At 43.3% G+C, this 15,515-nt stretch overlaps 1 protein-coding gene across 3 annotated transcripts; it reads left to right on the plus strand.

Annotated features, from left to right (window-relative positions):
* The first annotated feature begins 1 nt into the window (after nt 1).
* On the plus strand, nt 2-15,134 carry CFAP97D1 (CFAP97 domain containing 1). Of its 3 annotated transcripts, XM_039516447.1 has the most exons (7): nt 2-66; nt 328-383; nt 5,324-5,394; nt 5,878-5,996; nt 7,848-7,971; nt 13,875-13,934; nt 15,002-15,130. In XM_039516447.1, the coding sequence occupies exons 1-6, from the start codon at nt 17-19 to the stop codon at nt 13,932-13,934; spliced, it is 480 nt and encodes a 159-aa protein (XP_039372381.1). In that variant the 5' UTR covers nt 2-16; the 3' UTR covers nt 15,002-15,130. The 3 variants fall into 3 exon arrangements, with proteins under 3 accessions (XP_039372381.1, XP_039372383.1, XP_039372380.1); XM_039516446.1 differs by lacking the exons at nt 2-66; nt 328-383 and adding an exon at nt 768-966; XM_039516449.1 differs by lacking the exons at nt 2-66; nt 328-383; nt 13,875-13,934 and adding an exon at nt 766-966 and having other exon boundaries at nt 15,002-15,134.
* Nucleotides 15,135-15,515: the final 381 nt, after the last annotated feature.

Genomic DNA, 15,515 nt, shown 5'->3' on the forward strand with positions numbered 1-15,515 from the left:
GGCCCCGCGCCGGCCCATGGAACGTTGTGTATCGAACGCTGTATCGGATCGGGCCGGGCCGGGCGTGTATGGCGCTCTCCGGCCCTTTCCCAACAGGGCCCAGGGAGGAGGCGCTGGGACGGGACTCTGGGGCGGAGCTGGGGCACCGGCCGCCTGTCTCTGCCGGTGCGGAGGCGGCTGCGTAGGGCCCGGCCATGGCCACGCTGAAGCTGCTGGTGCTTGGGGACAGCGCGGTGGGGAAGGTTTCTGGGCCGGGGGGTTGGTGGGTGTCCTGGGAGGCCGCTGGGCGTGAGCGGCCCGCTCACCCTGTCTCTCCTTTCCCCGCAGTCTCTTGCTGAGATTCACCGATGACACGTTTGAGCCGTACTTGAACCCCACGATAGGTGAGTGCTGCGAGCTTCCCCGGCCCGGCCCGGCTCCCGGGGATCTCTTAGCACTCGGGGATATGTGCGCGGGCTCCAGGCCACCCCAGGGGGAGCCCCCCAACCCTGCAGCGTTCCAGATGGATAATAGGAGCTAAGGAGCCAGGCCCCCTGTGACACCGGCTGTAGGGATCTGGATTTGGGAGTGGGAGGAGCGCGGCAGAGGCCTCCTAAAGGGGAGAGCGAGGCTTTCGTAGCTGGCTGTTGTGAACACACACAGCCTGTGTTTGTGTTCATGCATCTTCTCCGTGTGAGGTGCTGTGCACACCCCTGTGCTGTGAAGTGACTGTACCTTCGCCCTGTCGTGAGGTAGCAAATATCTGATGTCATAAGTGGAGTATCTATGGCAACTTTCAGTGGTACAACTCATCTTACACTAGGGCTTTACCTCCTTACTTGGTATCTAGGATTAGAACAGCGAAGATGAGCAGTTTAGAGTACTTAGCATATCCAGTGATTGTTGCCAATCACAGGCAGAGTACCACCATGAAGAAAAAACTGGACATTGGTGACTACCTCTCTCACAAGAACAAACTAGAACTCGGTATGTTTTCTTAAATATTTCTCCTCCACATTTCTGAAGTCACAGTTAAAAGGTTTTAAAACCGAATGAGACATTTTCCTGAAGGATAGCTAGCCATACAACTCAGAAAGTGTAAATTATATACACCAGAAAAATGGGAATTTCAGTCAGGACTCTGTATAAGTAAAGAAGGCTTGAGGAAATCCTGCTGGGAAATATGGGTACTTTCTCTGTTTAAGATAAGACCAGACACATGTTTTAAGATGACATACACTCCTGTTAGTTTGCAGTTTCCATGATGAGAGCCAGTGGATTCACAGAATGACACAGGGTTTCATGAGGATTTGAAACTTTCTCAGAACTTTATAATTTTACATACAGATTTATACCCAAACTTATTAAGAGTTTCTTTTGATGTTGAAGGATAGGTGAGAGGAGTTTATTAAATTGGCATTGCTAGTGATCAAATAGTTTTATTGATAAGAATATCATACACATATAAATATTGAAAAATGTGTATCTGACCTGCAAGCGCTGATGGAAAAATTATTAGGACAATTGGGTTTTTTATTAATTTTAAGTTAAGATTCTCTAATTTCTGTTTATTCTGATTCAGAGATAAAATGAATAGATTAAAAATATGAGGTACTTTCTAATAATTAATGATGAGATTCAAAAGGTTTGCAGATTTAGTTCTGATAATCTTCAAGGTTTCATTGCTTAGCAGAACCCATTTAGTCTGTAAATTGGGCTAGAAGTCTTATGATAATTGGGTTTCTTGTTTCATCTGGGCTGAAAACCAGGAAATGCAGCCATCTGAGGAAAAAAAGTTTTGACATATTTACCTGGTTGGACACTTCACAAAATGCTGCCAACTTCCCCAAATTCTTCAGCACTAGGGAACATTTTTTCCTTAAAAATTCAAAATGCTGCTTAGAAGAGTCTGAGAAATGGATACTGGAGGTTTCAGCCAGTTGTAAATCTGTCAAATACCTCCCATGATAATAATATAACCACTGTTGCATTTAACTTCAGAAAGGGGAACTATATAAAAATGACAAAACTAGTTAAATGGACGTTAAAAGATATAGACACAAAAGTGAAATGCCTGCAAGCTGCATGGAAACTTTAAAAACATTATAATAGAAGCTCAAATTAAATGTATACTCCAAATTAAAAAACATAGCAAGAGGACTTAAAAAGTGCCACCGCAGCTAAACAAGAATGTAAAAGAAGTAGTTAGAGGCAAAAAGGCATCCTTGAAAAACTGGAAGTTAAATCCTACTGAGGAAAATAGAAAGGAGCATAAACTCTGGCAAGTCAAATATAATTAGGCAGACCAAAAAAGAATATGAAGAGCAATTAGCCAAAGACTGAAAAACCAATAGCAAAAAATTTTTAAGTACATCAGAAGGAGGAAGCCTGCCAAAAAATCAGTGGGGACACTGGACGATCAAAGTGCTACAGGAGCACTCAAGGAAGATAAAGCTATTGTAGAGAAGCTAAATTAATTTTTTGCATCAGTCTTCATTGCAGAGGCTGTGAGGAAAGTTCCCACACATGAGCCCTTCTTATTAGGTGACAAACTGTCCCAGAGGTTTTTGGAACAAATTGATAAATTAAACAGTAATAAATCAGGACCAGTTGGTATTCTCCCAAGAGTTCTGAAGGAACTCAAAAATAGAAATTGCAGAATTACTAACTGTGGTGTGTAACCTATCAACTAAATCAGCTTCTGTACCAGTTGACAGGAGGATAGCTAATGTGACACCAATTTTTAAAAAAGGCTCCAGAGGCTATCCTGGCAATTACAGGCCGGTCAGTCTAACTTCAGTACCAAGCAAATTGGTTGAAACTGTTGTAACGAACAGAATTATCTGACACATAAATGAACACAGTTTGTTGGAGAAGAGTCAACATGACTTTTGTAAAGGGAAATCATGTCTCACCAATTTATTAGAATTATTTGAGTGGGTCAGCAAACATTTGGACAAGAGTGATTCAGAGGCTATAGCATACTTGGACTTTCAGAAAGCCTTTGACAAGTTCCCTCACCAAAGGCTCTTAAGCAAAGTGAGCTGTCATGGGATAAGAAGAAAGTTCTCTCATGGATCAGTAACTGGTTAAAGGACAGAAAACAAACAGGTGGACTAAATGTCCGGTTTTCAAAATGGAGAGAGGTAAATAGTGGTGCCCCCTGGGGATCTGTACTGGGACCAGTGCTGTTCAACATATTCATAAATGATCTGAAAAAAAGGAGTAATATGAGGTAGCGGACGATATAAAATTACTCAAGATAGTTAAGTTCAAAGCAGTTTATTGAAGCATTACAAAGGGATCTCACAAAACAGGGTGGCTGGGCAACAAAAGTGCAGATTATGGCATGATGGGTTATGTCCAGAGGTCCCCTTCTGGAAGCCTCACGGCCCTGCATCACCTTTTCCCAGAATAGAGCAGCGAGAAATCCTCCAGACAGCCTGGAGTGGCTGCAGAAGAGCAGCCAATCAGAGGAGTTGCTGGAGCGACCAATCCGGGGCAGGAGGGTTCTATATAAGACATGCAGCAGAGTGCAGAGAAATTCAGTTGCTGTGTGGATCTTGATGAGGGAGGGCTGGGTTCCGGGCTGGCTAGATGAGCAGCAGGCCACAGGCAGCTCACTGCAGAGCTATGGCCCCGTACCAGGGCTCAGAAAGAACTTGGACTGTATACCCCAGAAGGGGGACAGCGTGTGCAGCTTGGCTGGAGGCCTGAGCTGCCGAAGATCAGCCGAGAAAACTACAAGCCGGGGGGGAGGGGGCTCACAAGAGGCGGGTGCCACCCTGTTTAAAGAACATAAAACCCCAAAAGCAGTCTCTCACCTAACCAAGAGAAAGGGGGCCATCCACAAGAGGTGGGTCTCTCCAAGGTGAAAAGAACTGTGTTTGCAGGCACTATTGGCCAGAGAAAAGGGGGCATGCACGAGAGGCGGGTGCTGGCCCTGTTACAGAGATGATATTCAATGTTCGATGCAAAATAATGCATACAGGAAAACATAAATCACACCTATACGTACAAAATGATGGTGTCTAAATTAGCTGTTATCTCTCAAGAAAGAGATCTCGGAGTTATTGTGGACAGTTCTCTGAAACCATCTGGTCAATGTGCAGCAGCAGCCAAAAAAGCTAACAGCATGTTAAGAACCGTTAGGAGAAGGATAGATAAGACAGAAAATATCATATTGCCTCTATATAAATCCAGGGTATGCCCACACCTTGAATACTGCCTGCTACTCTGGTCATGCCTCCCATATCAAAAAAGATATATTAGAATTTGAAAAGGTACCAAGACAACCAAAAATGGTTAAGGGTATAGAACAGCTTCTGTATGAGGAGAGATTAAAAAGATGGGGACGTTTCAGCTTGGAAAAGAGATGATTAAGAGTGGATGTGATGGTGGTCTACAAAATCATGAATGTTGGGGAGAAAGTGAATAAGGAAGTATTTACCCCTTCACATAACACAAACATGAGGGGTCACACAATGAAATCAATAGGCAGCATATTTAAAACCAAAAAAAAAAAAAAAAAAGTACTTCACACAATGCACAGTCAACCTGTGGAACTTGTTGCCAGGGGCTGTTATGAAAGCCAAACTATAATGGAGGTTCAAAAAGAATGTGAGTCTCAACCTTTCCAGAGTACTATACCCCTTGCAGGAGTCTGATTTGTCTTGCTTACCCCCAAGTTTCACCTCACTTAAAAACTACTTGCTTACAAAATCAGATATAAAAATACAGCAGTGTCACAGCCCCCTAGTACTGAAAAATTGCGTTATGTTCTCATTTTTACTACATAATTATAAAATAAATCAATTGGAATATAAATATTGTATTTACATATAAGTGTATAGTATATACCGCAGTATAAACAAATCATTGTCTGTATGAAATTTTAGTTTGTACTGACTTTGCTAGTGCTTTTTATGTAAAATGAGGCAAATATCTAGATGAGTTGATGTATCCCCTGGAAGACCCCTGTGTACCCCTAAGTTCATGAAGGACAGGTCCATCAATGGCTATTAGCCAAGATGGTCAGGGATGCAACCCCATACTCTGGGTGTTACTAGCTTCTTATTGCCAGAAGTTGAGAGTGGATGACAGGATGGATCGATTGATGATGACCTGTTGTGCTCATTTCCTCTGAAGCACTTGCCATTGGCCACTGTCAGAAAACAGGATACTGGGCTAGAGGCTCATTGGTCTGACCCAAGTATGGCCAGTTTTATGTTCTTATGATGTTGTGTTAAGTAACAAAAGACTGGGGAAAGGGAGCAGGGTGTCAGCAGCTCTTAAAGATGACTCATAGCAGAACGTTCATTTTGATTTTGTCTTTTTCCACCAGCAAGACCTCGTGTTGATAATAAACCCCCTCGTGCACAAACTCACCATCACTTTAAAATGAGCAAGATTCAGGTACTCTTCTTTCCATGCATGTTCAGTTCTTTCCTGTACTAACTGAGGTTTATTCATCATGCATTACACAGTGCGTGCCATAAAGATCAGGCAGTGCTTCACATAAGGAAAGAGGGAGTGTATAGTTGACTTTGGGTGTGGCACAGCAAGGGTTCACACCTAGGAAAGGGGGGGGCGAGAGTGAGAGGATGCAGAAACCATAGTAAAAGGATCAAAGATGCTCCTGGCCTCTGCATGTCTTGTTAGTTTCTTTGAAATATATATATTTATTTGGATGAAACAGTGGGGAAGGCAGTAGTGATGAACAAGCAAAGAGCATGGCAGTTATGGACATGATGGATGACAGGAATGGGCATGGGGGGCTGTCTGGCAGATAATGGACTATGGGAGTGGAGGTTGATGGGATGCTAACCCAATAACATGCCTCTTGAGGAAGGATTGGAAGCAGGAGAGTGATACCACAAAACTGGGTCTCTTGCACAGGAGGACCAGAAGAGAACTGGTAGAATCGAAAGAGAAAACAAGCAGCTGGCAGAGAGGTTAGCTACCATTCAGCGTGGGACAGGGATGGTGGATTGCTGGAATGAATACTTTCAGAGGAGGTAGATAGTATTATTTGGATTACAGGAGCAGCCCAAAGCTTCACTCAGGATCAGATTCACCATTGTGCTGGGCATAGCACAAACGTACAGCAGACAGTCCAGCTGCAAAGAACTCACGCTTCACAAAAGCTAGAGCTATCTCAGTTCTCATCCTTTCAGGTTCACTCCTTTGTTCTCAGAAGTTGCACTGGTGCCTTTGGGGACGTGTTACCATCTGAGGCCAGATGATGCCCTGAGGCTTAAAAGGGGCCATTTTTGGCAGAAGCAGCTGGAGTTGCACCAGTGGGGTGCGGCGCGTGAGTGCTGCCCTTCCATGAAAGTCACTTTTCCATGTTTCTGGGAGGGAATGGGACAAGGCAGTAACTGCTCTCTGCTCCACTCCATGGGCCTCAACTGTATGCCCATGCTCCTTGACACCACCCCCCCCCCCCATGGGCTTTTGATGCTGCCATTCATTTCCTCTACACACAGGCGTGCATGCCTGACTGTCTTTCCTTTGCGGGGGGAGGGGTCTCCTCACCTTACCCATTCTCTGCCTGGAGTCCACAGGGCTCTGGCCTTGGCCTGCTCTACTTTTCTCTGTGCACTCTCCAACTCAACTCACCTGGCCTCCCAGCAAAAGCTCGCACCCCGGCCCTCATTACCAGCTGTCTGGATGATGCAACTTTCTCTTCTCTGGCCACCCTGGCATCCATATCACCCCCTCCAGTCCATGCAAAATGTGTCCAGTAAGCTAATCTTCCTGGCCTATCTTTCAGCCCATATCAGCCTCCACCCCCCGCATCCTTAGACTGTCTGCTCTCGTTCCACAACAAGTTTTTGCTTCCCGTCCTTCCTCGCCTTCAGAGCCCTGCATAGCTCTGTCCCTCCCTACTTATCAAACCTCATCTTTCTGAGCCCTCACCCCTTCTGCACTTCCAACCCTGATACTGGTGGGGGAAGGGGGGGAGTATGGGCCAACCCATCATCCAGTGACTCTGATCTGCTGGTAACCTGACCCTGCCTGCTCCTGCTGGCTCAGTCTGCCCGTCAGCACTGTCTCTGATCACCTGCTAACCTGACCTGGCCTGCTGCTTGGTGTCTGACTCTTGTTCTAACCCCTAGGCATGGCTGCCCCATAGTCAAGTCATGCCAGATATGCAGTACACCCGTTCTCCCTCAAACATCTCAGCCCTTTTCCATGCTGCCCTCCCCAATCATGGAATGCCCTCCCAAACTGATTTAGCAATATATCACTACCCGTGCCACGTTCATGTCCCTCCTTACAATCCATTCCTCCTAGGACACCCATCTGAAGTGAGCTGACCAAAATATGTATTTTCTTTTTGTATATTTAAAACTATAAACAAGATTCCACTCATGTGGTGCACGTGTTTAGCAACAGCATTTTATTAGTCTTCCCTTCTACACCCTTCATTTCTGTTCTGTTGCTTCTTTCCTGCAGCACGTGTGATATAGTGTAAGCTGTTTGGGGAGGGCTCTACATATGCACTGGGAAACACCTGCTACAGTTTGGGGTGCTGCAAAGTAACCAACAATAATAAATCTAGAAATCAGCCTGGTGGGGACACTTATGCCAAAAAATATGATTTCACAACTCTGGGTTTCAGGCAGCATCTGGTATTGCGCCTTTATTGGAGAGCTGTGGACTAGAGTCAATCATCAGTGAGCAGACTCAGCGAAATACATCAGTTATGCCCCTTAGTAGAGGACAGATAAAATTATTTGACTGAGTATATGCCACCTGTTACCATCAGCTCATGCCTCATTAGTGTCAGCCATTCAGCACAAAGATTCTGAGAATTATATGGCTTTACAAATAAGGTTTTCATTCACATTTGTTTTTTGCAGCTCAAATAGGGAGAAGCAGAACAGGGAGATGGTGAGGATCACTGTTGAAAATCAGGGGATTTTGAAGCGACTTGGTGACCCTAAACCTACATATGATCGTAGGAAGTCTGAGATTGATTGGCAGGCATGTATAATCATTTTATTCTTGGAAACACTGTTTGCAACTATAGTCAGATTAACTAGGCTCAGGAGATGAATTGACTGATCTTAAAGTTTTCCAAACCAAAATATGCACGCTCAGCTGTTGGCTAGTTTCTCTGGATCCCGTAGTTCTGGGCATATACATCCTTTATTAAAGCAAACTAAAAGAGTCTTACATTGGATATACGTGTATCTAGAACATAAGAATGGCCCTGCTGGGTCAGACCAAGGGTCCATCCTTCCCAGTGTCCTGTCTTTTGACAGTGGCCAGTGCCCCAGAGGGAATGAACAGAACAGGTAATCATCAAGTGATCCATTGCCTGTTGCTCATTTCCAGCTTCTGTCAAACAGAGGCTAGGGACACCATTCCTGCCCATCCTGGCTAATAGCCATCGATGGATCTATCCTCCATGAATTTATCTAGTTCTTTTTTTAACTCTGTTATGGTCTTGTTCTTCACATCCTCTGGCAAGGAGTTCCACAGATTGACTGTGTATTGTGTGAAGACTTCCTTTTATTTGTTTTAAACCTGCTGCCTATTAATTTCATTTGGTGACCCCTAGTTCTTGTGTTATAAGTAGTAAACAACACTTCCTTATCTACTTTCTCTATACCAGTTATGATTTTATAGATCTCAATCATCTCTCACCATAGCTCTCTCTTTTCTAAGATGAAAAGTCCCAATCTTATTAATCTCTCCTCATATGGAATCCCTAATCATTTTTGTTGCCCTTTTCTGAATCTTTTTCCAATTCCAATATATCTTCTTTGAGATGGGGCGACCACATCTGCACACAGTATTCAAGATGTGGGTGTATGAATTTATAAAGAGGCAACATATTTTCTGTCCTATTATCTATCCTTTTCTTAATTATTCCCAGCATTCTGTTCACTTTTCTGCTGCTGCACATTGTGGATAGTTCTCTGAAAACCTCCACTCAATGACTCCAAGATCTCTTTCTTGAGTGGTAACAGCTAATTTAGACCCCATCATATTATATGTATAGTTGGGATTATGTTTTCCAATGTGCATTACTTTGCATTTATCAACATTAAATTTTCATCTGCCATTTTGTTGCCCAGTCACCCAGTTTTGAGAGATCCTTATGTAGCTCTTTGCAGTCTGCCTGGGTCTTAACTATCTTTAGTAATTTTGTATCATCTGCAAATTTTGCCACCTCACTGTTTACCCCTTTTTCCAGATCATTTATGAATATGTTGAATAGGACTGGGCCCAGACCAGACCCTTGGGGGACACCACTATTTACCTCTCTCCAGTCTGAAAACTGACCCTTTATTCCTGTCCTTTGTTGCCTATCTTTTAACCAGTTACCAATCCATGAGAACACCTTCCTTCTTATCCCATGGCAGCTTACTTTGGGAAAGAGCCTTTGGTGAGGGACCTTGTCAAAGGCTTTCTGAAAATCTAAGGCTTTCTGAAAATCTATATCCACTGGATCCCCTTGGTCCACATGCTTGTTGACCCCCTCAAAGAATTCTAGTATATTGGTAAAGCATGATTTTTCCTTGACTAAAAGCATGTTGACTCTTCCTCAACAAAGAATTCATTTACTTTCTCCACAATGGCCTTATTGTCCTTGAGTGCTCCTTTAGCACCTCGTTCGTTCAGTGGCCCCGCTGGTTGTTTAGCAGGCTTTCTGCTTCTGATGTACTTACAAAAAAGTTTTGCTATTACTTGGAGTCTTTGGCTAACTTCCTCAAATTCTTTTTTGGCTTCCTAATTGTATTTTTACACTTCATTTGCCAGTGTTTATGCTCCTTTCTATTTTCCTCACTAGGATTTAATTTCCACTTTTTAAAGGATGCCCTTTTGCCTCTCACTGCTTCCTTTACTTTGTTGTATAGGTGTATCTGTATGTGTATCTAGGTATAAGCAAGCCTAATACCATTGCACAGTAATATGGAGAGGATCTTGTTAAAGCAAATGCTAGGTAGTTAATCATATTGGACTAGATATAATTGCTCCCTAAAGCTACCCATTGTGGTAATCAGCAAGACTTAGGTGATGGGAAAGGGAAGGATTCACTAGAATTAGATTAATTCCTTGTCAAGTATTTATTAAATGAAAAACATCTCCCTGTTTATCAGGCTGAAGGGCTGGCTCCCTTAAGGGATGGAGTCTCAGTGTAATAAGGTTTCAGAGTAGCAGCCGTGTTAGTCTGTATCCGCAAAAAGAACAGGAGTACTTGTGGCACCTTAAAGACTAACAAATTTATTTTAGCATGAGCTTTCGTGAGCTACAGCTCACTTCATCGGATGCATAGAATGGAACATACAGACAGGAGATATTTATACATACAGAGAACATGAAAAGGTGGAAGTATGCATACCAACAGGAAAAGTCTAATCAATTGAGATGAGCTATCATCAGCAGGAGGAAAAAAAAACTTTTTGAAGTGATAATTAAGATGGCCCATAGAAGGTGTGAGGAGAACTTAACATAGGGAAATAGATTCAATTAGTGTAATGACCCAACCATTCCCACTCTCTGTTTAGGCCAGTGTTAATTGTATCTAATTTGCATATTAATTTGAGTTCAGCAGTTTCTCTTTGGAGTCTGTTTTTGAAGGTTTTTTGTTGCAAAACTGCCACCTTCAAGTCTGTCACTGAGTGGTTAGAGAGGTTGACGTGTCTCCCACTGGTTTTTGAATGTTATGATTCCTGATGTCAGATTTGTGTCTATTTATTCTTTTGGGTAGAGACTGTCCGGTTTGGCCAATGTACATGGCAGAGGGGCATTGCTGGCACATGATGGCATATATCAGGTTGGTAGATGTGCAGGTGTACAAGCCCCTGATGGCGTGTCTGATGTGATTAGGTCCTATGATGGTGTCACTTGAATGGATATGTGGACAGAGCTGGCATCGGGCTTTGTTGCAAGGATAGGTTCCTGGGTTAGTGTTTATGTTGTATGGTGTGCGGTTGCTGGTGAGTATTTGGTTCAGGTTGGGAGGCTGTCTATAAGCAAGGACTGGCCTGTCTCCCAAGATCTGAGAGTGAGGGATCATCTTTAAAGATAGGTTGTAAATCTTTGATGATGCGCTGGAGAGGTTAATAAGGGTTCTTTCATTGGGGTGTGAGCTTCATTGACCTTTTATTCTGACATTCTCAATTAATATGAGCTTTTAGTACAAAGAAAAGAAAACTACACCTGTTGTGCTGTATTTATAACTTAAATATGAGCATCACCTTCTATTCACTGTGACAAAGTTCCTCCTCTACCTTGGTGGGGCCTGCACTTATTGGTGGATTTGCTTGCCTCACAGATTCACCCTGTGGGTCAGGAAACAGCCCAGAGATCTTCCCCTCTGGTAGAAGCCACAGTCCAGGTCAATTCCTCCTGTGTTTGATCAGGGGTTGGGAGGTTTGGGGGGAACCCAGGCCCTCCCTCTACTCCAGGTTCCAGCCCAGGGCCCTGTGGACTGCAGCTGTCTAGAGTGCCTCCTGGTACAGTTGCACAACAGCTACAACTCCCTGGGCTACTTCCCTGTGGCCACCTCCTCCCAACACCTTCTGTGTCCTCACCACCAGACCTTCCTCCTGATGTCTGATAACACTTATACTTCTCAGTCCTCCAGCAGTATGCCTACTCACTCTCAGCTTCTTGCACACCTCTTGCTCTCAGTTCCTCTCACACACTTCCTCTCCTCTAGCTCCCTTTGGCCTGACGGGAATGAGCCTTTTTATAGCATCAGAGTGGCCTTAATTAGAGTCAGGTGCTTAACAGCCTCACCTGACTCTTAGCAGGTTAATTGGAGTCAGGTGTTCTCATTAGCCTGGAGCAGCCCCTGCTCTGGTCACTCAGGGAACAGAAAACTGCTTCTCCAGTGGCCAGTATATCTCCTTTCGACTACTCTGCTGTTCCCAACTGGCCTGGGTCTATCACATCACATGCATGATTTCAGATATAAAAGCCATTTGTGGCTGAACAAGATTTTAGGCTCTGGCTTTTTCTGGTTAGCTACAAACTGCAATAAGTGACAAAACCACTGAAAGAAGAGTCTGAGCCTTAATTTCTGGCCAGGGTCCCTAATTTGACTGACAGCAGCGACTGATTTCTCACTGAAACTTTGTGAAGTCACTGGAGTCTAAACTGGAAATTTCTCTAACTTTATGGTTCCTTATGGTCTGTCAGAGCAGTGATTCTCAGACTTTTGTACTGGTAACCCCTTTCACATAGCAAGCCTCTGAGTGCGACACCCCCCTTATAAATTAAAAATACATTTTTATATATTTAACACCATTATAAATGCTGGAGGCAAAGCGGGGTTTGGGGTGGAGGCTGACAGCTCACGACCCCCTGAGGGGTCCCAACCCCCAGTTTGAGAGCCCCTGTGTTAGAGGCTCATGTTGTGTTCACACCTGCAGGTTGTAAATTACTGACTTTCCCCACAACCAGTTCCATTTATTAGGATGTTTAGTTCAGTTTGCAATGGGATGTAGATAATGAAAAGAAAGTTATAAAAAAATCAGGTGCATGTATCTATGCTAGTTCTCTCCTCATAGCTCCTCCATTCTGCAAGAATTTCTCCAAGGCCTCCATCTGCTTCCTGCATCATATCGTAAGAGGAAGACGAGCTGCCTCATGTTGCAGTCTTAGCAACACCTGAAACATGATTTACCTGAGGGATGGTCTCAGCCCGGACAGCGGATTATAGGCATTATTCCATTCTATGTGCCACTCTCCAGAGTGGAACTAAGACTTTATATTTTTCAGTCAAAGCAACTACTGACTTTGTTAATTAATTTTTTTCAGCATTGGAAGAATTTGAGAATCTGGGGTAAATTCTTAAGCAGAGTGTGGGAGAAGAGTGTATAAGCCCTGTTATTAGTGAATTGGGGTTGTATATGCATTTTCCCCCACACACTGCTTTGAAAGCATAGTCCTCTCCCATAACTGTGAAAAGTTTTGCCAACCCCAATTTCTCTGTCACAAAACTAAATGTCTCCCTTAAGTCACTGCTTATGCATACAGTAAAAAATCACAATGCCACAAAACTCCCTACAAAGAAGGAAACAAAGCTATGGAACAGCTGCAGCTCATTGTTGAAGGAAGGCTATTGAGTTTACACAGTAATTGTCATGTCTCTGTCTCTCATTTTCAAATGAAGTTGCTGAGCCCATTTTGGATACCTCAGTTACTGAAGATGATTCAGAGGCCCATTACACCCTCCTGTATACTGCATTACTGTCAAAAGGGTTGAGCAAGACCTGGCTTTCCAGATACCCTTAGTGTCCTGGTACTTCAGCTCCAGGAAATTCAGAAGACTAACAGAATTCTGTATCAAGGTTCTAGGCAGGAATTAAGTAAAATACATGATTTCGAATGTGGGCTTTCTGTGGCAGGGTCTACGTCTTTCCTTGTTTTGGGAGAGGTGTGGCACACGTGTGGTAGCTCAGAAACACATGTTTTAATCAGGATTTAAAATGTTACATTTTCAAAAATGGCTTCTGCTATTCGATGCCCAACTCAAGCACCTTCAGCTCCCCATGGCTTTAACTAGAATTATGGGAGACAACACATGTGAAAATCAGACCCAAGACACCTCATGTCTCACCTCTGAGATGTCCAAATCAGAAGAATCCAAAATCAGGGTCTACTTTTGGCCTCAGGCATTTACACTAACTACTAATAAAACAGAAAACATGGATGAGCGATCTGCAAGAGACTAGATTAAGCCCATTAATGACTCATCACTGCACTGCAGAAATGTACGTACTGAAGGAACACAATGCAGACGTGTTTAAGGGAAAAAAAAGCATCATGACCAGACAGTGTACTTGTTTTAATTAAAATCCTAATAGTCACTTTATAGATTTGTCAGTGACACTGATTATCTATTACTCTTCCCTTCTCGTTGGCAGAATTCACGGCACTATATCCGGAATACCACACGGTATCTCATTGCTTCTCAGGACAGCTAGGTATACAGTTGTGCCTTGGCTTTATTCATTTTCTAAAACTGTATGTTGCTGTCACAAAGTGTTGTTAGTGATGAGGCCTGATTTGTGTGTGTGTGTTTTACCCCTCCAGCAGTCAGTGCATGTACATAATACCTAGGAGATACTCGTCCAAATCCTGCCAGATGGCTGCCCACCCACGAAATGCAGGACGGTTGAGTGACCTGGGAGCTTGCATTTAAACATGGCATCTGCTGAAATAATTGATGTCTGTATGGATGGGGAAAGTGAGAGAGAGAGAGATTCACAATCCTTTCCTCTCTCAACTTACCTGCTGGTCCTACAGGGCCTGCAAATCACCACTCCAGCTGGAATTTGTTCCAGCAATGTGTCTGAAGCCTGGACATTGCCACCTTCTTCCATTTGCTCCTATTCCAGCCAGCTGAGATCTTTGCCCTACAAGCCCCTCAGCTGGTGCCAGTACAAACACCTCCCAACTCCCTGGTGTACCCATTCAGTTAGGACCCTGCCTATCATCATTCAGTTCCCTGCACCCCCTCTCCACAGGCCCTGGCTGTTGCAGAAATGCTTGAGCTCTAAATAGTAAATGAAATTTTGAATTAGGTTAGTTGCTGAATAGCTGGTTTATTAGGGGCAGAATTTAGCCTTTATATGATGATTGACATCATGGGACTGGTGAGTAAACAAAGGGCCTTGGCAAGATGAGGCAAAATTTCATTTCATATCCACTCAAAATGCAAAAAGGAGGAAATTGGTGTTTGCCAAAGGACAAAATTGGCAAAAAGATTAACTAAATGTCCTAAAAGGTCTGTAAAATCTGAGAGATTAAAAGGATAAATAAATTATTTGTGAATGTCCCAGGATGCCCAATCTGTAGACCTCACACTTGGGCCCTGATTCAGCAAAATATTTAAACATGTTTAGGTTTTGCTGAAGTCAATGTGCTAACGTACTGTGCTGAATTGGAGCCTCAGGCATAACTCCGCATGGAGTCAAGACTTTGAGTTGCAATTCCATTATGAACTGATTTTTTTCAATTCCCCTCCCTCCCTTTTCTTTCCTAATTGCAGGAGATTACACCAGGCATGGATAATACAGCAGAGACTTAGCACATCTTGAAAGTCCGATGGCCTGTTAAGGATACATATTACAACTGGCTGATGTTTTCTTAGGATTGTAAAATAAAATGGAGCATTGAATGAATGCAGTTTTCCTATAAAAGTGCAACTCCCCACTCCAGCCCCAAAATCTTCACCATATACATGTCTACTTTTGCCATAATTTATTTTGAATTTACAAACAAAACTGCACCTAAAAAACTCACATTGCAATTCTCCCAAATTAATAAAAAGGCAATTGTGTTTAACTATGGGGTTTGATGCCTGCACAGGATAGAAATGGAGGCAAAGATCATTTATTACATGAACCACACTGTAAAAAGACATTTTAGCTCAGTGTTTGATACCAATTTAGACCATGAAATGTTTTCAATTATTGTAATTTTAAATATTTTACAAAATCTGCACATTTCCATTTGTCTTGGTTCTTTTAGCAACTATTTCCTCTATTGGGATCTACTGGACA

This window comes from Mauremys reevesii, linkage group 27 (assembly GCF_016161935.1).
Source record: "Mauremys reevesii isolate NIE-2019 linkage group 27, ASM1616193v1, whole genome shotgun sequence".
In the NCBI taxonomy this organism is placed as follows: domain Eukaryota; kingdom Metazoa; phylum Chordata; order Testudines; family Geoemydidae; genus Mauremys; species Mauremys reevesii.

Coding starts and splice junctions, on each gene's coding strand:
- CFAP97D1 (XM_039516446.1), top strand. CDS start 846: ATGAGCAGTTTAGAGTACTTAGCATATCCAGTGATTGTTGCCAATCAC. Junction 5,997..7,847: donor AATGAATACTTTCAGAGGAG/GTAGATAGTATT, acceptor TGTTTTTTGCAG/CTCAAATAGGGAGAAGCAGA. Junction 7,972..13,874: donor AGTCTGAGATTGATTGGCAG/GCATGTATAATC, acceptor TCTCGTTGGCAG/AATTCACGGCACTATATCCG.